The sequence below is a fragment of the Marmota marmota genome, unplaced genomic scaffold (genome assembly GCF_001458135.2).
Source record: "Marmota marmota marmota unplaced genomic scaffold, marMar, whole genome shotgun sequence".
Classification (NCBI taxonomy): domain Eukaryota; kingdom Metazoa; phylum Chordata; class Mammalia; order Rodentia; family Sciuridae; genus Marmota; species Marmota marmota.
In genome coordinates this window covers 6,558,837-6,585,413 of record NW_026000169.1, presented here as the reverse complement: position 1 = coordinate 6,585,413, position 26,577 = coordinate 6,558,837, and the positions used below count along the sequence as shown (strand labels likewise).

General features: G+C 35.4%; 1 protein-coding gene and 1 pseudogene across 3 annotated transcripts in view; both read right to left on the bottom strand.

Annotated features, from left to right (window-relative positions):
• Window positions 1–26,577, bottom strand: part of Pik3c2g (phosphatidylinositol-4-phosphate 3-kinase catalytic subunit type 2 gamma) — a 340,206-nt gene that overhangs the window by 2,315 nt on the left and 311,314 nt on the right. For all 3 annotated transcript variants that reach the window (XM_048787228.1, XM_015498207.2, XM_048787229.1), the window contains one exon: window positions 7,387–7,512. In XM_048787228.1, coding sequence (XP_048643185.1) covers window positions 7,387–7,512 — 126 coding nt within the window. The remainder of the gene's footprint in view (window positions 1–7,386; window positions 7,513–26,577) is intronic.
• Window positions 19,436–20,062, bottom strand: LOC107152739 (annotated as a pseudogene).

The following is a 26,577-nucleotide window of genomic DNA, read 5'->3' as shown; positions in this document are numbered from 1 at the left end:
TTATTAAGTTCTCCCGGGATAACAGAGGATTTTAAGGACTGCCTTAAAAAACATCTCAAAATCCTACCCCTGTAACTCATATTCTTTAACTACAACTAGCTACCCAATATGGCTGGGACAACTTTCCAGGATTTCAGAGTACACTCTTTTTCCTTTTCTCTATAGTGGCCATCTTGAACAGTCAGAATTATCCTCCATTTTTCTTCCTATACCAATTTAAGCAGATTAACTCTTCCCTTGTTTTACAGAGAAAACAGGACAATCCTCTGTGCATGAAGTAGAAAAATGGGATAACTCCAAGCATTAGGCTTCTGGAAAAGTCTGGCTTATAGATTCTGTCAATTGTATAAGGAAGTCATAAAAATATAAAGTTTTACAAAATATATCAATATCTTATATTTATATGAATCTCTTGTCAACCGTATGTTTTCTCACTTTCACAGTGGTGATAATAGTATTTACCTTTAGCATTGTGGGATGAATCAGTGAAAGAATAATATTGGCCTTACTACAAAGCCTGGTACATATTCAATGCTAATACAAACATTCAAATTCCCCAAATTTACAGATTTAATGGTTTTTTAACCTGTGATTCACTGTGCAAAGTTATGTTCTTAAAAGTAACTGAAGTTTTATTAAACATATAATTATTGCATACCATAGATGATATATATCTCTTTTAATTGCTTTACTGCAATGTTGTTAAAAATAGTACTATTTTTTTTTACTGTGCAATGAATAGTTAGTGGGTAACGCTAGAGAAATACACAGATGAAAATGTTCTTTGAGGTTTTTTTTAGCCAAATGATTTAATATATATTATGCTTTCACATAAACAGGACCAAAAATGAATTGCTCTTTTAATATCACTTTATAATATTCTTTGCCCACAGGCATGAGCCAAATCTTTACTACCTTCTGACAAATACTGGATTTGTGGTTTAGGAATTATTACATCAAACAGAAAACCTTTAAGTGTAATTAGCATCTATTAGCTTATTTTCAAGCATTTGCTGTACATTATTTGACACAAGGGTCTAGTAAATAATTTTAAAGAGCATTTTCATGATTGCAGTGGAAGAACAATAATGTGGAAACTGGAGTATCAGAGCTGATGAGAAGAGCTCTGAGGAGGCAGGATGATGAGAGACAGTTCAAAACAAAGAGGACATCAGAACCCTGTGGATGGAGGGACAGCATATTATGGTGGGGTAAGCATGGGCTTGGGATCCGGCATTGCTCATCTCAAAAACAAGTTCTGTGACCTCTGGGTCCCAACATCTTCATTTACAAATACAGGTATGCATCACTTAATGATGGGATGTATCTGAGAAACATGTAATTAGGTGATTTTGTTGTTATGTGAACATCTGACTGTGCTCATGCAAACTAACATGTCTACACTGTTGCTAGGTGATATAATCTTATGGAACCCATTTCTTAAACTTGATTCATCACTGACTGAAATATTGTTATGTGGTGCATGACTGTGTGAATTTCATTATGTTGTGAATATCACATGGGATAGTGAACAGATAACAATAGCTATGGCTTACTGAGTATACCATGTACCTAGTCATGTACTATAGTCACTGCATAGAGTAATCTGCAATAGACAAGCTGGGCCCAGTACCAAAGCCTTTGTATTTGGAGGGTGTAATCTCTGCCACGTGGCTCTGTCCCTGACCTAGCCTCTCTCATGTCTGGGTATTAAAATGCCTATGAATACAAATGGAAAGAAGTATTTTTATGAAAAGCTTTGTAAGATTGATATGCAATGTAGCATCCCCCTGGAATTTCGCTAAGGGATTTATATAAGAAGAGCCAGGTGATCCTCTCTCACTTCTCAGTGCATTGCACAGCTTCAGCAGTGTGAGGAATCCCAGCTGAGGTGAGTTGGCTGATGAAGTGGTCCTCAGTGAGGAAGAGAAAGCAGGTAGGGGTAGTTAAAATATGGTGTATGGTGTATGGTAGCTCTCTATGCTCTCTAGACAGCATCCAGCCTACTAGCAAGGATGTCTCGAAAAGTGTCCTTGAAAGTGCACGGAAAAAAATCAGAGTTTGGTGCAATGATGGGGTCGGGTCCTGCATTACAATTGAGAGTGAAACAAAGTAAAATCAGATTTAAAAGTTCTGGACCTTTTCTTGCATTTCTTAGAAATATTATTGTTGTATTGATATACAACAATAGAGCATATTGGGAGAAAAATAAAAATACTGTGGCTCATTTTTCTCTTATGGTTCTCTAAATTCAACAAGCATCCCTGCCAAACTTGTTTATGTTATGACCTCTTACTGTCCTGATGACTACTATTAAAATAGTCACTTAGGCATGCATTGCTTCAGATTTCTGATAATTTGCATTATATGGAGATTGGAATTGGCTATGCATGGAATCTAGTTTTTGCAGTAATTTTAAATGTGTCCAAAGTGTGAATAGTGTGTGTTCATGCTTCAAGTATAGTTTAATTGAGAAAGCACTGTAGTGATTCCTACTCAGTGGGCCGTGGATATACGAAGACCTAGTATCATTTCAAGTCATCAGAAAATTGATTTACACAACAAGTGTTAGAGAATAATCTTCATGCATGTGTACTTACTGCTGTTTTCATAATATATAATGTTTGAAAAAATTAAATACTAGTTTATTTAAATTATCTTGAATGTTCAGTGGCTTTTGCTATGTGCTTTCTTAGATTGCTAATGCTAAGGTATAACATGTGGTTTGAGAAGTTTCTTGATAGTAAGGTAGAGGGACTTGTACTCTGAGAATATTAAAAGAAACAAGTGATATATTTCTGGGGCATGTGTATCTCTAGTTATTGACAAAATGATAAAATGTCCAAATATATATCCTTGCTAATTTAAAGAATATCTCTCTGTATGCATGTGTGTATGTATATGTGTGTGTGTATTTACATTTTATAGACATTTACATTTTACCTGTGATTCTACTCACAGTGTCACTTATAAAACTATCTGAAATATTTCATTACACACCCATTTAGAAGTAATTAAGTATTAAAGATATTAAGAAACATGAGACATTTTCCTCATCCTCAAATAGTCTGCACTATAGTCGAAGAAAAAAGATGTATAGGACTAAATAAAAGATCACAAGTCGGTGAAAGAGTCTAGGAGGTGAGAGTGTTTACAGAGACCATACCAGAGGTAAACTCCAACTTAGAGAAAGGCACAGTGTTGAATGGTTGTATGAGTTCATCACAGAGGCCATAGGGGCTATCCAGGGAATGACAAGGTGTCTGGTATGACCTGGGACTCTGGCCAAATAAGTAGCAACAAAAGGGTATATATTCACAAATTTTTGAATAATGTTTGACAAAGATGCCAGAGAAATTTAGTGGAGTAAGAACTGCTTTGTCAACAAGTGGATCTGCACCAAATAGCATCCATGGTGGGAATGCAGGGGGATAGGGAGGCAGACTGGGGACAGACTTGACCTAAGCCTCACACCTTATTAAAAAATTAACTTAAAATGAATAATAAATATAAAATATAAAACTATGAGGCTTATAGAAAAAATACAGGAGAGAAATCTTTGGGACTTTGTACCAGGCAGTGTTCTTAGATTTGACACCAAAAGCATAATCCATCAAAGCAAAAATTGACAAGTTAGAGCTCATAAAAATTCAGACCTTTCACTCTGAGAAAGACCCTGTGAAGAGGATGAAAAAACAAACTATGGACTAGGAGAAAATATTTGTAAACCATATATCTCATGAAGGATTAGCATTCAGCATATATAAAGATCTCTCAAACTCAAGAGTAAAAACACCAACATTTCAACTAGAATATGGTTAAAGACATGAAGACATATTTCCACAAAGAAGATAGACAGTAATTAAGCCCACTAAAAGAAGTTTGGCATCATTAGTTGGTCACTAAGTAAATGTAAATTGCAACCACATGAGAAACTTTATACTAGCAAAAGAACTAAAATAAAAATCATGATAACACCCAGTGCTGGAAAGAATGCAAAGAAACCCGATGAGTATACATTGCTGGTTGGAGTGAAGATGGTACAACAGTCCCCTGTACTACTGTGGATACTGTTCAAGACCTCAGTAGATGCCTGACATGACAGATAGTTTTTAGCCCCATGGGTGCTATTCTTTTTCCTGTATCTACATTCCTGTGATAAAGCTCAATTCAAAAATTAGGCACAGTAAGAGATTAACAACAATTAGTAATAAAATAGAACATTTATAACAATATCCTGTACTAAAACCTATTCGAGTATGGTTTCCTATCTCAAAATATTTTACTGTACTGTACTCCCATTTCTGATGAAATGTGTGATGACACTTAATAGAAGTATTTAACACTTCTCTTTGGCATATCCAAATTACCAGCATCATTACTCTTGTGCTTTGGGGCCATTATTAAATAAAATGAGGGCTACTTGAACGCGGTGATACTGTGACAGTGAATCTGACAACTAAGAAGGCTGCTAAGTGACCAACAGATGACAGTCTGTCCAGCACGGATGCACTGGAGAAAGGGATGATTCATGTCCTATGCAGCAAGATGGGTGGGGGGTGCTGCTTCGAGATTTCTTCACACTACCAGAATGGCACAGAATTTAAAACTTATGAATTTTTTTATCTCTGGAGTTTTCTAATTGATACTTTTGGGCCATGTTTAACTGAAGTTGACTGAAACTGAAAAAATCAAAATATTGAATAAAAGAGACTACCGTACAGCTTTTCTGGAAAAAAAAAGTACGGTAATTTCCTATAAAACTAAATATACAACTTCTATATACCCTGGAGAGTATAACTTTGAATATTTATCCCAGAGAAATTATAATTTTTACCTACACAGGGCCTGTGTATCCATGTTCATAGCTACTCTATTCCCGATAGCCCTAGTTCTAACTAGCCTGATATCTCCTACTAGGTGAAGAGTTAAACAATCTGTGGCATCCACATTCCATGAAGTTGAAAAGCCAATTTCAAGAAATTACAAATGATGTATTTCCATTTATGCAACATTTGAAATGACAAAATTATAGAGATGGAAAACAGGTTAATAGTTGCCAGGGGCCAGAGAAGGGGAGTTAGAAGAAGGGAGACATCTGTGGCTGTAATAGTGTAAATTTAAAAATCCTTTTAAAGATACTGTTCTGTATCTTTGGTGTGGTCACACAAGTCTACAAATGTGATGCAAATATGTAAAGCTAAACACACACACAAGTAGGCATGTAAAATGTGCAATGTAAATGAGGTAAGTGAATTGTATACATGTTAATTTACTAATTGGGATACTATACTATAGTTATGCCAGATATCACCATAGGGGAAAGAGGTAGAAGGATATTTAGATCTCTTTGTATTATTTATTATATCTGACTGTGAATCTGTAATTTTATCAAAATAAAATTAAAAAAAGAGTGTGAGGATGATATTGCTCAAAAAGGAAATTCAGGAATATTACTGAGTTCATTCAAAGGGAATGAATGCCACATTTAAGATTTTGAACATCTTATATAAGGCAAGAAGGAAACTTAAAGAACATTAAACAGGGTAACAACAGATACAACTAGTTTTTGAAGGGCACCTTAGGTAGAAATGTGAAAGATTTAATTAAAAGACACAAGACAGGAGGCAGGTAAGGCTATTATAATGGCTAAAGTGACAAGGACCTCAAATACAGAAGACATATGAGGCACAGAAAAGATGATGGATTTAAGAGGTTGCACCTGTAGAAGTGAGAAAACTTGGTGATTAGCTGAACACATAATTAAGGAAGAGGGAGATGTCACTAGAAGGAGCCTTTTGAGATGTCAAAGAAAGAGGAAAACCTGGCTTAATGTGCCTGGAAATATTTAAATGAAGCTCCCCAGTGATCAGAAAGAGTACAGGTCAAAAGCTTGAGAGTGAAGCCATGACTTGAGGAACAAATTCAGATGCAACTTCCATGCAGATGATAAAAGAAAATGTATGAATACATAAGAATTTTGAGGCCATATATAGCCAGCCATTGTTATCCACGGTGGACTGGCTCCAGAATTTCCAAATTCAAGGATGCTCTTATATAAAATGCATAGCATTTGCATATAATCTATGCATACCCTCCTGTGTACTAAATCATCTCTAGATGATTCATATTACCCAATATAATATAAACTTTGTATAAATAATTGCTGTACCATAATGTTAAGAAAAAAGTCTATACATATTTGGAATAGACAAAAAGTTTATTTTTCAAATGTTTGATTCACAGTTAGATGAACCCTTGGATGTAAAATCTACAGATAAGGAAGGCTGACTGTATATGAAAAGGAGGTGAGGGTCGACCATGGAACTCTAGCAAACAATATATATTTTAAAATTTTCTATTAGTGACTAGCAAACAGTATTGTAAAAGGAAGGATGTCAGTAAAATAAAATGAGGTAGTGGTTAGAAAAAAAAATGGAGGCGAATTAAGAAAAGGTAGATTAATTCAAGAAGCAAAAGATAAGATTCAAGAAATGCTGCAATCAATAGTGCTGCTATACATCTGGAGGGGAGAGGAGAGCCTGAGGGATCATCAGATTTACCAATTAGGAGTCTATTGATGCTGTCTGAATTAAGTACTAGTAATAAAGATCAGAATTCACATTTCAAAGGATTAAAGGGTGAAAAGGCAGCAATGAAGTGAGAGTTAGCTGTGTGGGTTAATTTTGCAAAACTTTGGAGATGACAGGGAGGGAAAGAAAGTTTGCTTAGAAAGACTGAGATTAGGAAGTTCTTTTTGTTTTAAAGATTTCAGAATTGAGCATTGGAACATCTAATCAATGAGACAACCATAAAAAAGAGCAAATAATCCAATGAACAAGTACAGAAGAAATAGGGAAAGATGGATTCAAGAGAATAAATGCAGGGGTTTGCCTTAGAAAGAAGCTAGGGTATTGATGTTCCAACTGTACACTCTAAATCAATTAAAGACCTATTTATAATATGCATAAACTTTAATTTGTATTTTGTATTTGTTAATTTTTCAAAAGAGATTTAATGAGATTTACTATTATACACAGGGTTGTTTATAATAAAATTATTAAGAAAATCAAGTAAGGGAGAATAAGGTTAGAGAAAATAAGACGAGGACAGGAATAATGTTTGTATGCAAAATAAGTCTCTGGCTCTTGCTGGAGGTTAGCTGCAATTTGGAAATTGGTTCATAAAAGCTTTGAAAGCAGTATCTGTATTTTCCAGTTCCCATAGCATCTAGAACAGTGATCAGCATACTGTGACTATTTTGGGAAATATCTTCCTTTATGGAATAATGCTGCCAATTACTGCAAATTCTCCATATTTGGTTGTTAAGCTAAAAAATGGTAAGAAAAATACAAAATGACTGGACGAGAGATGAATCATACTTACAATTTCATTGTAAGTGGGGTCAGTACATTTCGAAACAGATTTTGTTTTCCTCCTACGAACTTCACTGGGATATGGTAAAAGATAAAATTCAACATGTGCACTGGGCGCAGAGCCATCTGGGAGATGCTGCAAAGGAAAATGGTTATAAATATTAATGTGTGTTGCTATCAAAGAAAACAAATACATAGCTACTAAATATCCAGACCAAAGGCAGGATCAGGATTTATTACAGTTACTCTGTTTATCAGAAAATAAGAGAAAAATCAAAAGAAATACATCATTGCTTGAAAATTATCCCAACTACAGTTTAAAAGAGAAAAACCTCTCTATCTTAAATTAAGCGTTGTGTGAGAGAACTATGTTTGAAAGTCCATTAAACATAATTTACTGTAATTTTTTACAATAAAATTAAAATTTGCCTTTTTGGCAAATATGGTTAAGGGATGAATATTAGTCACAAGCAGAGACAGGAACTAGGTACCTCAGGATACTTGCTGCACATCACTTGAGAATCAAAAAAATTCAAGTTTAAGACAAAATGAGATATGGCATTTAATGATATGTATATGCATGTTATGACATCACATTTTAAAGCAGTTTAGTTAAAATAGCAATTGGACCAACAACTTTAATATGCTTGCAAGATTTTAAAATGTATATTGTAATTTTATTATTTTAGTTACTTTTTAATATACTGGGTAATTCTTCTTAAATTATACCAAATGGAGCTCCAGATTTGACTCAGTAGCCGCCTCTTTTAAGAGCAAAGCCAAATGCATGGATTTCTGGACTCCTACCTAACTTTCCTGATTCCCCCTTTCCCTACCTTGGTTTCAGAACTTCCCTCCTTCTTTTATAACTTTTTCAAATCTATTACGGATATTTTATTTCTTAACATATGATTTGGAGAATAAGCCCATTTTTTTTAAAAAAAATAGAAATTGCTATACTTGAAGGAAATGGATTCAACCTTTGTGATTTTTAAGTAGCCCAGCCTAGCTTCAAACTTGTAATCCTCCTGCCTCAGGCTCCCAAAGAGCTGGGATTACAGGTGTGCACCATTGTACCTTACTTCTTTGTGGTTTTGACCAAATGGAGAGAGTAAACAATACTAACGCTCTGAAAATCTAGTTTGGCAAAATGAGAAATGCTCATATAATTTTCATTTGATGATGATGATTTAAAAGTCAAACTTGAGGAAATTAAGGGTTTACTTTTGTTTATTATGTTCTAAATACATTAAACCGGTAATTTTCAACAAATTTATCTTAATTCCCTGAAACACAGTGATATTCACTTGTGAACATCCACTACCACCTCACCCCCATGAGCTTTAATTTTATATCTTTTGTTGGGACTCAAGAAAGGATACTGTAAATCAAGTAAATATGATACATATTATTTTAAGACTAACTTTATTTGATTGAAATCACTGGCATGACGTAATTTTCCATGTCACAGAAAGAAGCTGCTATTACTATTTGAGAAGGGGATTTTTGTGTGTGAGAGAAGAATGAAAAGGTAAAATTGTTTTTGCTTAGTTTAATTCTCTCTTGTCTTTGTGGGGCTTGAGGCCACTGTACCTCTAATAACTTTATGCTCAAACTTAATGGTTAAATCATGTTTCTGTAAATGTGCTTTCTAGATGGAAATATGGTCTTCCAAAATTTCCAAGCAGGTGGCTTTATGCAGGTTATGATGGTTAATTTTGTGTGTAAACTTGACTTTGTAATAGGATGTTAAACATAATTTCTGAGTGTGTCTCTGAGGGTCTTATGTGGCTCAAGAACCACATAAATGACCTAAAACCTTCTGGATTGCCCTGAAGGAGAGTCTTGTCCCCTGCATCTGTAAGGCTGAGACTGCTTAAAATTAAATGCAGAATCTCATACTGCTAGTGGTTGAACAGCAATGCAAGTTGAACTTCCAGCCTCACAAAGTGTCTACTGTAAAAGTGAGGGCATATTTAAGAAAAGAATGGGATCCTGTAAGTTATCTGTGGGGATAACCTGATGAAGGTAGGAACATGAAGCTCCTAAATTGTGATGCTGCTTTTTTGTCAGTGGAAGTGGCCTCCCTATTCCCAGTGGTGTTGGGCTCTCCACTCCTTTCTGAGATTACTAATCCTACACTGCTTCAGGAAATGGTAATGGCCTCATCTGGAGCAGATGTCTTGCTGATCTTAGAACTCTACCCCATCTGTCTTTGACTCTACTATAATAAGACTCAAGTCCCAGCAGGTCCTGAAAGGTGAGGTTTGAGATATGATCCATGGGGGAGGTCTGCTATACTCCAAAAGAACTACTTGAGTTTTCTAATTTAAGGCAGAAATCTGGGAATCAGGTACGGGAATGGATACTAAGAGAGTGGGATAATGGTGTAAGACATGGAAATGGTAGCAAGTTGAATTTTTTGTTATGAGTTTGCATCATAGGTCTATTATGGCATCCTACCTAAATGACAACTCTTTTTTTTTTTTGAGAAACAGAACTTGGCCTACTAGTAGTTTTTTTTTTTTCTTTTTTCTATTATTAGTTCTTTTTAGAGACTGAATACTTAACTATGGTCCACCAAGTTGCCATGTGCCCTGAGGTGTCTATAATGAACTAGGTGTTATCTGACCCACCAAACAATAAAGTTGGATGTGCACAGCAACCCTGTGTCATCAAATGCAAGTGGCATATAGGTGACCGGGCCTGAGTAGGCCCCAACTACACAAGATGTTACATGAAGTGGTCCAAATACCCAAGGTTTCCACTCTTGCTACTCTGTCTTCTTTCTCTGATTGTACCCAAGGATTCATGGACAGTCACCTATGATTAAAAAATATATATTTTTGGTGCTGGGGATTGAACCCAAGGCCTTGCACATGTTATGTACATGCTCTGCCAAGAAGTCTCTCTCTCTCTCTCCTCTCTCTCTCTCTCTCTCTCTCTCTCACACACACACACACACACACACACACACACACACACCCTTCCTGTCCCAAGTTTCATATGATTGATGAAGAGGAAGAGAAAACCAAGACCTGCCTCACAGATGGTCTTGTACAATAGGTAGACACTATCTGACAGTGCACAGCTAAAGTACTACAGCCCCTTTACGGGACATCTCTGAAGAATAATGGTGAAGGGAAATCCTCTCAGTGGGCAGAATGTCAAGCAGTGCACCTGATTTCACTTTGGAAGGAAAAAATGGCCAGATGTGTTTATACACGAATTAATGGACTACAGACAATGATTTGGCTAGATGGCCAGGGACTTGGAAAGAACATGATCATATGATAATTTGGAGAAGAGGTATGGAGATAGTTTTCTCTGAAAAGGTTAAAAAAAAGATATATACTATGTGAATGCTTAACACTTTAATAATCAAGTACATAGGATCACCCGTTCTGTAGATACCAGTCAGCCTCTTTTTTTCCAGATCCCAAAGTAGCCATGATGACAGGGATAGAGATTTTTCATGGGCCTAACAATATGGACTTCTATTCACCAAGGCTGACCTGACCTGACTATAACCACTACTGAGTGCCCAACCTGCCAAAAGCAGAGACTGACACAAAGTCCTGAAGATGCTGCCATTACCTGAGCCAGGCAGCTACCTGATGGTAGGTTGATTATATTGGACCATTTCCATCATGGAAAGGTAACATTTTGTTCTTATTAGAATAGAAATTCTGAGTATATATTTGTTTTTCCTGTATGCCTTGCTTCTGTCAGAACTATCAGCTATGAACTTGTAGAATACCATACCCACCATCATGGTATTTCACACAGCATTGCTTCTGATTAAGGACATCACTGCATAGCAAAAGAAGTATGGCATTGGTCCTGCTCTCATGGAATTCACTGATCTTACCATGTTTCTCACCATCCTGAAACAGCTGTCTTCTATAGCATGCTAGAATGACTTTCTGAAGACTCAGTTACAGTGACATCTGGGGGTAATACCTTATAGAGGTAGGGGAAACTTCTCCAGGAGGCTCTGAATTAGCACCCAGTATATACTGCTGCTTCTCCCATAGCCAGGATTCATGGGCCCAGGAATCAAAGAGTGAGAAAGGAAGTGGTACCACACATTATTATGCCTAATAGCAGAACTTTTATTTCCTATTTCCACAACTTTAGGGAGAAATGTTTCCACTAGGAGATATAAGAACAATTCTAGTGAACTGGAAGTTGAGACTGCCTCTCAGTCATCCCTCAAATCAAAATGCAAAAGAAGGAGTTACAGTGGTGGCTGGGTGATTGACCCTGACCTCCAAGTGGAAAAAGACCAGTACTACCCATGGAGGTAAGGAAGAGGGTTATGGAATACAGGAGGTCCTTCAGGGCATTTCTTAGTATTGCATACACCCTATGACTGAGGTCAGTCCAGGCAGGCCCAGACTCTTCAGAATTGAATGTTTGGATTACTCCACTAGGTTAAGAAATACAGTGGGCAGAGTTTTATACTGAAGGCAAAAAGAATACAGGATGGGAGCAAGTAGTTATAAAAAAATACCGAGTACGATCATGTGACCAGTTACATGATCATGTGACCAGTTTGTACGTATAGCAAATACCTTTGTTTCCTTTCTTTTCTTATGTCCTCATCATGTAACATGAAATGTATTGACTTTATATTACAGTATTTAAATATGGTTAATTCTACATCATGGTTTTTAAGCTATGGGATATCAAGGAGGAGAGTAAACTCTACTTAAGAACTTTTTTCTCCTTTGTTGAGGAAAGGGTTAGTATGTTTTCAGTTGTACTCAGAATAGCTGTATCACGACAGGCAGATTCATGACTTTGTTGTTAGGTGTAGTTAGAGGAATGCTCATGGGTGCCATGTTGATAAGGGGTGAACTTCTGATGGTTGATTTTATGTGTTGACTTGACTGGACCATGGGATGCTCAGATATCAGGCTAAACATTATTTCTGGATAGATTTATGAAGGTATTTCCAAAATAGATTTCATGTTTGAATCTGTAGACTTGAGTAAATGAGATTGCCTTTCCCAACATGGAAGGGCACTGTTTAATCCATTAAGGGCTAGAACAGAACAAAAAGTTAAAGAAGGAAGATTTTTTTTTTCCCCTCTGTGCATGGCCATTTCACTTGGGACATTGGTCTTCTCTTGATCTCAAACAGGGACTTAGACCATCTGTACTCCTGGTTCTTAGGCCTTTGAACTTGGACTGGAACTACACAACCAGCTTTTCTGAATCTCCATTTGCAGAAAGCAGATTGCGGGACTTTTTAGTCTCCTTAACCCCATGAGTAAATTCCACCTAATAAATTTCTTTATGCCTCTAACTCTATCTTTTCTTTATCTGCTTCTTTAACTATTTGTATCCTGTTACTTTTGTTCCTCTGATGAACCATGATTAATAGAGCAGATAACTTTTCAGTGGATGGATTTTCTCATCTGCTAAGTGAGGATAAAGAGGATGCCTATCTCATAGGATTTTAAAGATGAAATAAAATAATGAAAATAAACCTTGATATGTGAGAACAGTGCTTGAAACAGAGTTAAGACTCAGTAAATGCTAGTGCTATTTTTATTTCCTATAAATTAAACATGAATATGCTAGGTGCGCTGATTGGACACCTAGCATATCCCTAGGTATCCCTAATATATTATGACATTTCTGTAGAGCAGGGTCTCTCAACCTTGGTGCTATTGACATTTGAGGCCAGATAATTACTTTAATTCTTTGTTGCAGGAGGCTGTTCTGTGCATCACAGGATGTTTCAGCAGCATTCCTGTCTATATGTATGAGATGCCAGTAGCACCATTTTTTGGTCGACCAAAAAATGTCTCCAGACATTGCTAAATGTCACCTTGGGGACAAAATTGACCCTAATTGACAGCCACTGATGTAGATGACTCCCAAAGAAGAATCTCTTGTTGATCCTAGAATTTTCGCCTATAGACATATGGATGTTTCCACCTGAATGTCTTCTTGGCATTCTTACACTCAATTCTAGTGAAAATCTGTCTTCTATTCTTCCTTATTACTCCAAAACAGATTTTTTCAAATTCATTAAAATCTTGTTAAGTAATAATCTCCTTGGTGCCTCCCTTGTCCCTGGTTCTCAAATCTAAATATGTACTAAAATATATTTTCCTTTTTTTTTTTGCCCCGTTCACAGATTTTGCTTTGTGATGTGTTATAATTGGATTTTAGTTACTTTAAATCTTCCAGTCTTTCCAGCTCTTTCCTCCCTTCATTCTGTATGTCACTGGTATACTTAATTTTCCCATAAAGCCGATTTGATCCTGTCACTTCTCTTCTCACAATGTTCAAGGATCCCCCACTGCCTGGAGATTAAACTCCAAGTGACAGAAGAGGAAAAATCTTTTATGTACCCTCCTTCACGAAGCATCTACCCACACTCAAGCTTTGGGCTTCTGTTTTTAAGATAGTGCCCTTGACAAGGTCCTTGAATATTCTGGACTTCTTAGAAAGATAGAAAAGCACAGGTATCCATTTAAGTCAGGGGCACATATCACGGGAGCAGCAGCCTTCGTTTGTTCTTTCACATCTTTAAATGCAGACAGTGATTCCTCAAGTCTTTAAGAGAAACTTTTTTCCTCCCAGTGCAGCTGTGTTATCAAAATCAACTTTTCCACCTCTTACAGGCATCACATCCTGTTCCTTAAAGATCTCAAATAATTTATTAAAGAAATCACTAGCTGTCTCTTCGTCAAATAATTCTCATTTTACCCTTTGCCCTTATGTTTATGCAAATTAAATTTTACTTTAAAATGATTTAATAACCCCTACTTGTCTAACTGTCTTAACCTGAGATTTTTTTACTCTGGCTTTATTTTGACCTTCGCAAAGACTTAATACTGACATGGAGAACAAGAAGGCTTAGAAATACAGAGTTCTCAATCAGAGCCCCATCTGATAGATGAGGAGTTTCCTCCCGTCATCCAAAGGACTTCTTATTTGCAGGAATTGAAGTAAAGTAACACCATTACTTTCTTCTAGAATTCAGGCAAATGATTTTACTGTGCCCAGAAGGTAATGCGAAATCATCTAAACTTACTTTTTGTTAGTCAGACTAACTCTGAACTCAAAATATTCTAAATTTGTTATTAAAGTATTTATTATTTTCTATGTTATAGAAAATTATAAGTTTATCCTCTTCCTTATGAAATTAGAAATTATTTAATGGAAGATGCACTTCTTGTTCTACTCCCTCCCATTTCTTCTGGGCTTTATTTTGTTGGTTATTTACCTTTCTGAGTCCACCCTAAGAATCTTCTTCAAAGCTTTAAAATCTTTCTAAGTCTCCAATCAAAATGCTTAAATCCTCACTAATTAGCAGTCTTCTCTCAAGCACAGTGCTTGGTAGATGGTGGATAGTAAAGATGGTCATGTCTGTCAATTTTTTTTTTAGAAGTTGGCAGACAAGGCAGAGGTTCATTGAAAGTGAAAAGAAACACTTTAGGAGAGCACAGTAGGGTGAACTTCAGAATAGCTCAAGGCCCCCCTACACAGTGGCACTCTCTTTTACTGGATTGTACTAATCTCCTTCTTCCCAGGGTGCATCTGGGGTTGATCGGCACCTTGACTGCCTGACTGTTAATTCTGAGAAGTGCCTCATCATTCCTGTATGAACATCGCCCATCACCACACTTACTCATGCAGACCCAGAAGGCAGAGCCTACTACTCATGTAGGCCATGTGCTATAGCCTGCTTCTCTTAGGCTACAGACCCCTACAACATTTTACTGAATCCTGTAGTCAGTTGTAACACAATGGCATTTGTGTACTTAACTATATAGAAAAGGTATAGTAGGAATAGAGTATAAAAAAGTAAAGTGTGGTGCATCTGTATAGGACATATGCCATGAATTGAGGTGGCAGGACTGGGAGCTGCTCTGGGTGAGGCAGTGACTGGATGAGTGAGTAGTGGGTGGATGTGAAGGCCTAGGACAACCATTCACTACGGTGGGCTTTATAAACACTCCACATTTAGGCTACACTAAGTTTATAAAAGAATTCTTTCTTCAATAAATTAATCTTAGCATATTGTAACTTTTATGTTACAAACTTTTAGTTTTTAAAAAAACCTTCTGACTCTTTTTATAATAATAATGGCTTGAAAACAACTATAACCGCTGTGTGTTTTATATTCTTATTCTATTAGTTTTTTTTTTCTATTTTCACTTTTTAATTTTTATTATAAAACCTGGGCCTACACAGGCTCAGGGTCATCAGCATCGATGTCTTCCACCTCCACATCCTGTCCCACTGGAAAGTCTTCAGGGCAGCAATATGCATGGAACCATTATCTTCTATGGTAACAATGCCAACTCCCCTTTATTTGGAATCATCTTGAGTCTCTTCATCAGGAATTGTCACTATTTTCAGAAATTTGTCCATGGTATTTTTCTTGGCTTCTTTCTTTTTTTTTTTTTCATCATCAATTTGCTTGTAAGCAGATAACGCACCTTGAATATTCCTGTCTATTAATGCAAACCTTTTTGTGTTGAAATCTGTATTTTTAAACTTGTCCTAGGGAACCTGTTGAGGTCTGCAAAAGCATCTGCTAAACTCTTCACTGTGAATTTTCTTGGGGGTTCTTTTTTTTTCCTTCTTCTGCAGTTTCCTTTCCTCTTGCTTGTACACTGTGCATTCACTAGGCCATAGGAAATATTCAGCTGCATTATGATCTTATGGGACCACTGTCATACATGAGATCCATCATTGACCAAGACACTGTTATGTGGCACAAGACTATACCTAATTATCAAATGACTGGATGAACAAATTTATAATCATAATGTCTAGCACCTTGAAAGTGCTCCATATGTTGAATCATTATTTACAATACAATAGAGAAATAAGATTTCATTCCTAAGATTTCATTAAAGTAGTTTCTTTTCTTTATGGCAATGTAATAGCAAGCAATAAAAGGTCCATTGCAGGATAAAGTGGATGTATCTTGAGTCCTACTTTTAAGTTTTATCCTAGCTAATAATCCAGAACATCTAGCCATTTGAAGACATGTCTCTGATAGATTGGTCTTTCTCCTCCAAATTATTTGAGTTTGTTGTTGATCAGGAGTAAATGTGTCAAGGTCTGCTTGTTATATATAATATTTCGGTGTTAAAAATCTTTAACTTAATCCTATCTCTAAGATCATATTAGACAATTATGTACTTACTCTCCTTTATCCTATGCCTTCCCTTCCCCTCCCTCCCTTCCTTTCTCCCTTCCCCTCCCTTCCCCTCCCTCCCTCTTTCCCTACCTTCTTTCCTGTGTGCTATCTCTGTCTCTCTCTCGTCTTTCTTTCTTGGTACTGGGATTGAACCCAGGGGTGCTTAATACTGACTCACATTCCCAGCCCTTTTTATTTTTTATTTTGAGACAGAGTCTTGCCAAGGTGCTGAGGCCTTCACTAAGGTGCTGAGGCTGGCTTTGAACTGGCGATTGTCCTGCCTCAGCCTCCTCAGCCCCTGGGATTACAGGCATGGGCCAACCTTTTCATCTCCCTTCTATTGGAGCTGGACTGTATGGATAACATCATTATTTGGACTTGATCTCAAGATGAACCCTGAAACCATCCTCACTTTCACCTGGAGACTTGACCCCTAATTGCTGTGCTCCTATCCTTAAGGTCTTCCTCACCTTCTCTTTGTAGTTCTCTCCATTAACTTCCTTAAGGTCTTCCTCACCTTCTCTTTGTAGTTCTCTCCATTAACTCCTTAAGAATTCATTATCAAATGAATATAATATGCTATTTAAATCTCCTTCTGGGAGCTGATGAAGACTTACCCATTTCTTGGGGGTTGTGCTGTATTTCTGTGCCTCCTCTTATCCCTGTGCAATTCTCCCCATCTTGCCTCTTTTTGATAGAATACAAGGAAGGAACAAAAAGTAGCAGGAAAATTTCCTGCTAATATTGGGTATTAACATTTAATCAAAGAGTTGCCTTATAGGGACCCCTGGGTAAAGGGCAAGGGCTGGATCCATATTGACACCAAACATTCCCCACAGAGGGAATTGATGTCTCAAATATGTGTACTACTTTTTTATCAAATGTATGTCAGTGTTTTTGTTAACACAGATTTAATATTTTAAAGCACTGCTGCATTCATAGTAGATTTTAAAATTATTTTATATTTCTTAAACTTACCATATATTAAAAAGATTTTAATAACATCCAAAGAATCATTTTTTAAAAATAAGTTTAAAAAGCAGTCCTACTAGTTGAAAAGATTAGAAATGAAGGCCTTAGGATATTCTTAGAATTCACTACTAGAGATTTCTTTCTCAACTGAAGAGTGAAATATAAGGGATTCATAGCTTGATTATTGTTTTAGGTTGCAAAACTTAGTGAAGGCCTCAGCATGCAGGTATATGAGCAATTCTTTATTCAGAATGTTGACCTCTAAATGGTATTGTTTTAGTTTTATGAATAATTAAATATACAAATATTCTGCCTTTCTTTCCCCAGATTGCATACAGCATTTCAAATGGCTTTCAATACTACTATTGTTGCTCTTATGGCTAAAAAATGAAAGTATATTGAAAATAAGGCTAATTTATCAAAACCGACAGAGAAAGGAAAGCAATAGCATGTTGCTACAAGAACAAAACAATTAAAGCTGTTTATAAAAGTCATCTAACATTTAAGGTATGCCAGCTACCCTTCAGTATTTTCAAATGGGTATCTGAGGGAGATATTTACTTTCCATACATAGTAATAATAATAATAGATAACACATAATAAATACTAATTACACGAGAAGCACTGTCTTAAAATAATCCTCAAGTCAGTATTGTCATCTTTTTTCTATTGGAAGTTTTTCTATAAAACCTATGTGCTTAACCAATGCCCTATATTGACTTTCTACAAAGAAAGGCTAAGCATTTGGAACCCTTCTAGATCAAGTTTTATTAGGAATGTGATGAAGATACAGTTGGTTTAAAAATATCAAGACACTTTGGAAACTTCTGTAGATTAATCCAAAGCTTAATTGTATTTAATAGGTTATTATCTTTTCAATGAATAATTTATGAGAATTTTCTTTTTTTTAAAGTTAAATGTTTCCAATCACAGGATAATATAAGCTTCAGTAGAAATGAACTGACGATGATTAAAATATGATAGGACTATCAAAACCTGAGGTCTATGCCAGAAACAAAACAACATAATAAAAAGGCATTTTCTCATTTCTGTGCCTGCCAAATTACAATTTTTAAACTCAGGGTAGCCATCATGAAAAGTTTTTTTTTTTTAATAAAGTGATAGTGTTTGGCAAAAGTATAGAAGCACAATTAAAGTGTTTGTGATTCAGTTTTTTTTTTTTTTTTTGCTTTACTTAAAAGATGAAATGGTCTTTCTAAACTGTATGTGTTGGTTAATGTGAGAAGAATGATTTTAGGTTTTCATGAATTAAATTAAGATGGTCTTCTGCCTAATATAAAAATTTAAGCCTTTAACAGGACTCTTATCAATAGGTAATTTCCAATATTTTTTTTTTTAAATCACATTTAAAATCTAACTACTATGTGTCTAACATTTTGGTGTTTGAGAGGATAGAGAAAAGGGATTAACATAATTTCAAAGAAATAAACTCACTGGTAAAATCATCTCATGATATTTAATATATATAATTTTCAGTTAGCCCTCCTCATCTGCAGCTCCCACATCCACTGGTTTGGATTCAACAAACTAAGGATCAAAAATGCTTTCTTAAAAAATCGCATCTGTACTGAACATGTACAAACTTTTTAACTTGTAAAAATTACCTAAACAGCATAGTATACCAACTACTTACATAACATTTTTATTGAAGTAGATATTATAAATAACGTAGAGGTGATTTCAAACTTATATGCAAACACTATGCCGTTTTATATAAGGGACTTGGGCATCTGTAGGGAGGCCCTGTAAACTAGTTCCAGATGGATACTGAGGGACAACTATTTTTTTTTAACTTAATCTTCAACTTAATGTTGTTAACAACCTACAGAAGTCACAGTCTAACAGAATTCTTTTTCTGACTCAATATGTACAAATTAAATTGCTTCTCAAAATCTAGAATTTTAATTAGAGCTTCAGATTTTGTCACTGAAGTACCTTGTGAAGTTTGGCATGGTTTTCCACTTTTCAATCTTTATTTATTTTTTAAGTTTTCCAAATTATTTAATCCAGTTACTTACAATGTACACATTCAGAAGTATAGCCCATTGTGGTGACATTGTTTACTCTGCATTCAGCTTAAAAGGTGTTTCTTCCCAAAGGATTGAAATTTTTTGTCAAATGCCTTGACTGAACAGGACAATTGAGTTTATAAAATGGATTCATTGCAAATTTTGTATATAAATCATCAACATCAGTACATAAGTTCCTGATTCCATCTTCTTGCCCTATATCATGAAGCATAATAAATCTCACATGCTCTACAGTGACAAATGCTGACACAAACCACTTATTGAATTTGTCCATAGTTTTCAAATACATGTTGTTCGAAAGCCACATGTTTTCACCCGCAAGGTCAAGAGCAGTGTGAGCCATGAATTCGCTCAGACAAGGATGACCATCTTTGGATTCTGCTTTTCCCAGCTGGCAAAAATTTCATTTCCAAAACTGGATTATCATGGTGGCCAACAATGACAAAGTGGAAGCTTCCAGCCACTGTCTTCAATATATAGTTCATTTAAAAAATCTTGCTCACAGCACACAACGGCGGAAACTCTATGAAAGTTCGGTTCCATGGTACTCAAAACCCAGGGACTATTTTGCCTCCCAGAGGACATTTGGTAATGTCTGGAGACCTGGTTCTCATAGCTGTGCCCGAGAGGTAGGAGTGCCACTGGCTTTTAGTCGTTACAAACTAGGGATGCTGTGACCAATTTACAATGCACAGGACTGCCTCCTGCAACAAAGAATTTTCCAGCTCCACATGGCAATTATGCTGCGGTTAAGAAATGCTGGGTTAGCTGAATGATCTAGGGAAAACCGAGCCTCTGAGAAGGCGGGCATTTGCAGATCGTAAACCTACTTCTCCATCTTAATAACGTGTAAGAAGGGTGGCTTCAAACCTCTTTATTTTATTTTATTATTTTTTTTAGTATCTACTCAATAGCAAATGTTGATGAGCTGCTTATGAATTAACTGGTAATTAAACTCTTAAAAAATTGCTGACATTCTCTAAATGATTCGAAATCTCCTGACCATCAGCCTCTATGCCTAAGGGCTAAGCAAATTGTATAAAGAAAGGAGATGGACTCTGTTTCATTAGGGGTTGTTGAAGAATTATTCAGAACAGATGAAATATTGGAAGATTAGATGTATGATGCTGATATATTTGCTAGTATAGGAGGAAGATTGGATGGCAAAGGTCAGAAACTAGTAATTTAGAGATTAAAAAAGTTGTTTGCCTATGTACTTCAGATACTTATATCTTGTCTTAAAAACGGTTTTATTATGATTTAAATAAGTATATAGGTATATAATGCATAGATATCAATCATCTGAGTGGTAGCAGATATGCAAGATTAGATGATCAGGGCAAGATATGAAAGGATAGAATAATGAACTGTATCTAAGAAGGTTAAAAATAGCAGATTGAATGCCATGTTCTTCTTTTGGGTTTAGAAGACTCATTCTGTAAATCCAGGATGTGAAAAAAATTGGCTTAACAATATACTTGGGAAAACACATAAATAATTATAGATTCAACACATTTATGTGCTAGAGATTGTACTATATTGCTCTACAGCATGCATATCTTTCTGTCATCTAATATCTATGATATCTGTAGTTAATGTGAAGCTGACTTCAAATGGGAAGATAAAAATAGGTTAAATGGATGAAGAAGACATACCATGCTAATATTAATCAAAAGAAAGCTGGATTAACATATAAATATCTGAAAAGTATCTTGAGAGCAAAATGTATTGCCAGGACTAAAAAAATTAATTTCCTAATGATAGAGGATTTAATACTCAAGAAGACATAGTAATTTAAATGTTCATGCAACAGTGTGCACAGTAACAATTGTAGTTGGGAATTTTAATATCTTTCTTTTAATAGTTCATCAGAACTAGTATACAGAAAATCACTAAGGTTATAAAAGACTTGAATAACATAATTAACCAACATAACCTAATTTTTATTTGTAGCATACTCTACTCATCAATAGTAGAACTCATATTCTTTTCAAACATACATGAAACATTTACCAAGATGTATCATGTTCTAGGCAATATAACAAGCCTCAACACATTTAAAAGGATTCCTATCAAACGAGAATGTCCTCTAACCTCAGTGGAATTGAACCAGACATTAGTAATGGATAACATCCCTGAAATTTTTCCAAACAATAGGAAATGAAACAGAATATTTCTAAATAATCTGTGGACAAAAAAGAAATCAGAAGAGAACTATAAGAAGTATAAACTGTAGGAAAATGAACATACCAAAATTTGAGGGATACAGCTGGAGCAATACTAAGAGGAAAAATTACTAATTCCCTATATTTGAACAAATGAAACATCCCAAATAATTGGCCTTAGCTTTCATAGAAAAGATAAAAATAATATATAGCTTTTTGTTTTGTTTTGTGGAGTTTGTCTGCTTGGGTCATATTCTTTTTGTTTTCCTTCATCAGAATATTTTTGTGCTGCTCCTTTGTGATGAGGTTATTTTCTCTAGCCATAGAATTCTAAATTGTCTTCTTTTCTTTCAACACTTTCCTGTGGTTTCTTGCCTACAGTGTTTTTTTTTTTCCTCCCCAGTATGTGTTGTTTGTCTCTAGAAATTTCAAAAAACTTTTTTTCATTGTTATTTGTTTTGAGCAGTTTGATTACAGTGTGTAAAGATATGATTTTCTTTGATTTTTTTCTTTCTGTTACTCCCTGAGCTTATTAAATTTATAAATTCATGTCTTTCACTAAAATTTGGATGTTTGGGGCCAATATTTTTCTCCCCCTTTCCTTTGTCCTTGTGGGAGTCCAAAGATACAAATGTTAGATGTTCTGATTTTTTCCCCACAGGTCTGTGAAATTCTGTTCTTCTTATTTAAATCTTGTTTTCCCCTTCTGTGTTCTTTAGATAATTTTTGCTGAGTTTCCTTCAAGTTTATTGAAGAATCACCTCCATTCTTCTATTAAGTTCATTCATCATCATTTTTTTTCATTTTTGATATTTTCTTTTTTTAATTCTTAAGTTTATATGTTCTTATAGTCTTTAATTCCTGCTGATAATGCCTAATGCTTTGTTAATTTCAAGTAGGACTTTCTTAATTCTTAGAGAAGAATTATTATTGCTACTTCAAAGTTTTGTCTGATAGTTCCAAAAATATGATCATCACAGCTTGGTGTCTATCGATAACTTTTTTTCAGTTGAAGTTTGTCAATTGCCTGGTCATTGTATGAGTAATTCTGGGTAATATCATATCCTGGATATTATTAACATTATGTTGTATAGACTCTGGCAATTTAATCTGCTGGATAAAATTGATATTTTTTGTTTTAAGTAAGCTGTCAACCCAATTAGGACTGTAAATTCTGTCAAGTGTTGTTTGAAAGTGTTCAAATCTCAATTCAATTCTCAAAGCCTTTGTTATTCTGATTTGAGTCTGTTCTGCTGAAGAGTAGCTCAGAAATTAGCCTGAGAATTATTTGTTTATACATAAGAGGGGTACATATATACCCTTTTCTGTTTCTCTCCTATCAGGGATTTTCCTTACACTATCTGGCAAGCATAGGCCACTTTTCTGCATTTCTTTAATCAGAAATACAGAATTACTATTGGAGTTTTTGCTGCCAAAGCTGCCAATACCACAATACCACCTGGACTCTTTGTAACTACCACTCCCATATTAAGGGCACAGTGACAATCACATGGGGGGGGGGGAGAGAGAGAGAGAGAGAGAATATGAATATATCCACATGTGAGTAACCTCTCCAAATTTTGATCCCCTTCCATACTTTTCTTGTTTTTGTTTACCTTTAAGATTTGTTCTATCTATCTATCAATCATCTATCTGTTATAATCAGTAAGTGGGAAGATCTCTTGTAGTCTTATCTTACTGCACTGCAACCAGAAGTTCTAAGCGCTGTTTTTAATTCTCAAGATATACATAAGGACTTATAACCATAAAGTCAAGGTTTTGCATGACATCTATTATCTGCCCCTCTTTGTTCTCTTCACTTAGTTATGTGATGATTAGGTTTGAGAGGTGTGCCCAATATAACGTGGCTAAAAGACAGGGATATTTCATGGGTACACAAGAAGATGACCAGGTCTCTTTTGGAAATTGTTTTTAATGGGCCAGGCACACATTTGAAGAGTCTTTCTGGGCAGTGTCTGTCAGGAACAGGTATAACTAAGGTTGCATTAGTAATATAAATGGATGTTAATAATAAAATCTAGATTAAGAAATAAAAGCCCATAATTTTGAAGGCTTTATATCTCATTCCTTGGTTGTGGGAGCTTAGAAAAAGATTTAAATTTGCTAAAATTCAGCTTACTACTCTGTGAATATGGGTACAAAATTTTTTAGTTTTCTTTTGGTGAAATATATCTTAAAAGTACATGTGGGTTCTTGGGACAGATTGGATAGGCAAAACATCTTTTCATGATATTTATAGAAAGTAAGTCTAAAGAAAAGACACCTAGAAAAGTCATTCTAATAGTTGACGGGATATCAGACAGCAGAAGGAAGGGAGGTACCACTTGTTCACTTGCAGGGTTCCATCCAGTTGAATGGCAACTGACATATTTTTCTAGGAAGCTAGTATTTCTGTGTGTAAACTTAATTAAATCTTTTTTAAAATTAAATTTAAAAAATTTTTTTTGTAGTTGTAGATGGACAGTATGACTTTATTTTATGTGTTTATTTTTATGTGGTGCTGAGGATTGAATCCAGTGCCTCATACATTCGAGGCAAGTACTCTGCCACTGAGCTCTAGCCCCAGCCTTAAACTTAATCAATTCTTATAAGGACAAACAACTGAGATAGACAGCTTCCTCAGCAGGCATAAGCCTCTCCTGAAACAAAGCAGAATGCAAAATGAATGAGAAAGAAGATTCTGACACTTTGTAGGCAGAGGAGGTGGGATGAGAGGAATTGAATTTTTGTGTTAAAAATGAAGACCTACCTATGTCAGATTGGAGTTTTAACTCAGAGAGTGCATGATTGCCAGTATTTGCATTTTAATGCTTGTTTCTATGAAGAGTACTTTGACATATGGAATTTTTTAAAATTTGAATTTCCTGGAACTTAATTATTTAATTGATTATTGTAATTTTTTTTTGCAAATGCAAAATACAGTCCTAAATGAAACGTCTTTTTAAAAATAATTTGACAAAATTTAAACTTTCAGCTTTTTGCTATCTTCTGTAAATCTTTACTTGTTTATCAATCTTGTGATTTTTCTATTGTTTCTTCTCTCTTAGCTTATATATTTTACATAAAAATGTAAAATTGAGGGGAATTTGGAGAAAGGACAGATTAGGGAACAAGACTGTCAGAAAACAAACAAGCAAACAAACAAACGGGGCAGCGATTATTGAATTCCAGTCATGTGGATACATATGTATTGATGATTATGTAACACAGAGAGTGCCTAGAGCTTTTGAACATTTGAAAAAAATTACCCTCAATAAGAATTCACTTTCTTTTTAAGTGAGACAGATGTTAAGATGAAACATTGGGCACTTGAACATCCTGTTTATAATCAAGTATTGTAGACAGCTGAACTCAGAAAATCTATTCATTTGAAAATATAGCCGATAGTAAATTTGGTTTGGATTATATTTTTTATGGTGCTATACATTGAAGCCAATGTTTGCTTATTTAACAACTGTGTATTAAGAGTATTATGCTGTAAAACAAAACAAACAAACAAACAAAAAACAACAAAACAACCTTGGGAATTATCCTAATGAAGGATGTGAAGGATTTTTACAAAGAAAACTATAGAACCGGAAGAAAGAAATTTAAGAAGATCTTAGAAGATGGAAAGACCTCCCATGTTCTTAGAGAGGCAGAATTAATATTGGCCATACTACCAAAAGTCTTATACAGACTTTGTACAATTCTCATTGAAGTATAAATGACATTCTTCACAGAACTGAAAAAAACAGTACTAAAATTCTTTTGGAAAAATAGAGACCCAGAATAGCCAAAGCAATCTGAGCAAAAAAAGCAATGTTGGGTGCATCACAATATCAGACCAGAAATTATACTACAGAGCTATAGGAACAAAACAGCATGGTACTTGCACCAAAACATATATGAAGACCAATGGAACAGAATGGAAGACACAGAGACAAATCCACATAAATACAGTCATCTGTATTCACAAAGGTGAAAGAGTCTTTTTAACAAATGATGCTTAAAAAATGGATATCTGTTTTAGTCAGCTTTTTGGCTGCTGTGACTAGAAGGACCAAACCAGAATAATTGTAGAGAAGGAAAAGTTTATTAGAGAGTTCACAGTTTCAGAGCTCTTAGTTCACTGAGCTCTGAATGGCTGGCTCCATTTTTTGGGACTCGAGGTGAGGAGGAATTATCATGGCAAGAGTATGGCAGAGGGAAGCAGCTCACATGATGATCAGAAGCAGAGGAGAGACTCCACATGTCAGATACAAATATATATCTTAAAGCCACGCCTCCATTTTCTACCTCCTTCAGCCACACCCTGTCACTTCAGTTAGCATTCAGTTAATCCCTATCAGGGGATTGATTCACTGATTGGGTTAAGACTCTCAAAACCCAATCATTTCTCCTCCGAACCTTCTTACATTGTCTCACACGTGAGCTTTTGGAGGATATACCTCACATCCAAACCATAACAATATATATAGGTAGAAGAATGAAGCTGGACCCTTATCTCTTACCCTGCACAAATGTCAACTCAAAGTGTATTAAAGACCTAGGAATTTAGAACTCTGCAACTGCTAGAAGAAAATGTAGGCCCCAAACTATAGCATATTGGCATAAGAACCAACTTCCTTAACAAGACCCTTCAAGCACAAGAAACAAAAGTAAAAATCAATAATGGAATATCTTCAAACTAAAAACTTCTCCACAACAAAAGAAACAAGAGTGTGAAGACAGAGCCTACAGAATGAAGATCTTTTGACATCTATTTCTCAGATAGGGCACTAATATTCAGAATATATAAAGAACTCAAAAAAACTCAATACCAAAAAAGCAAA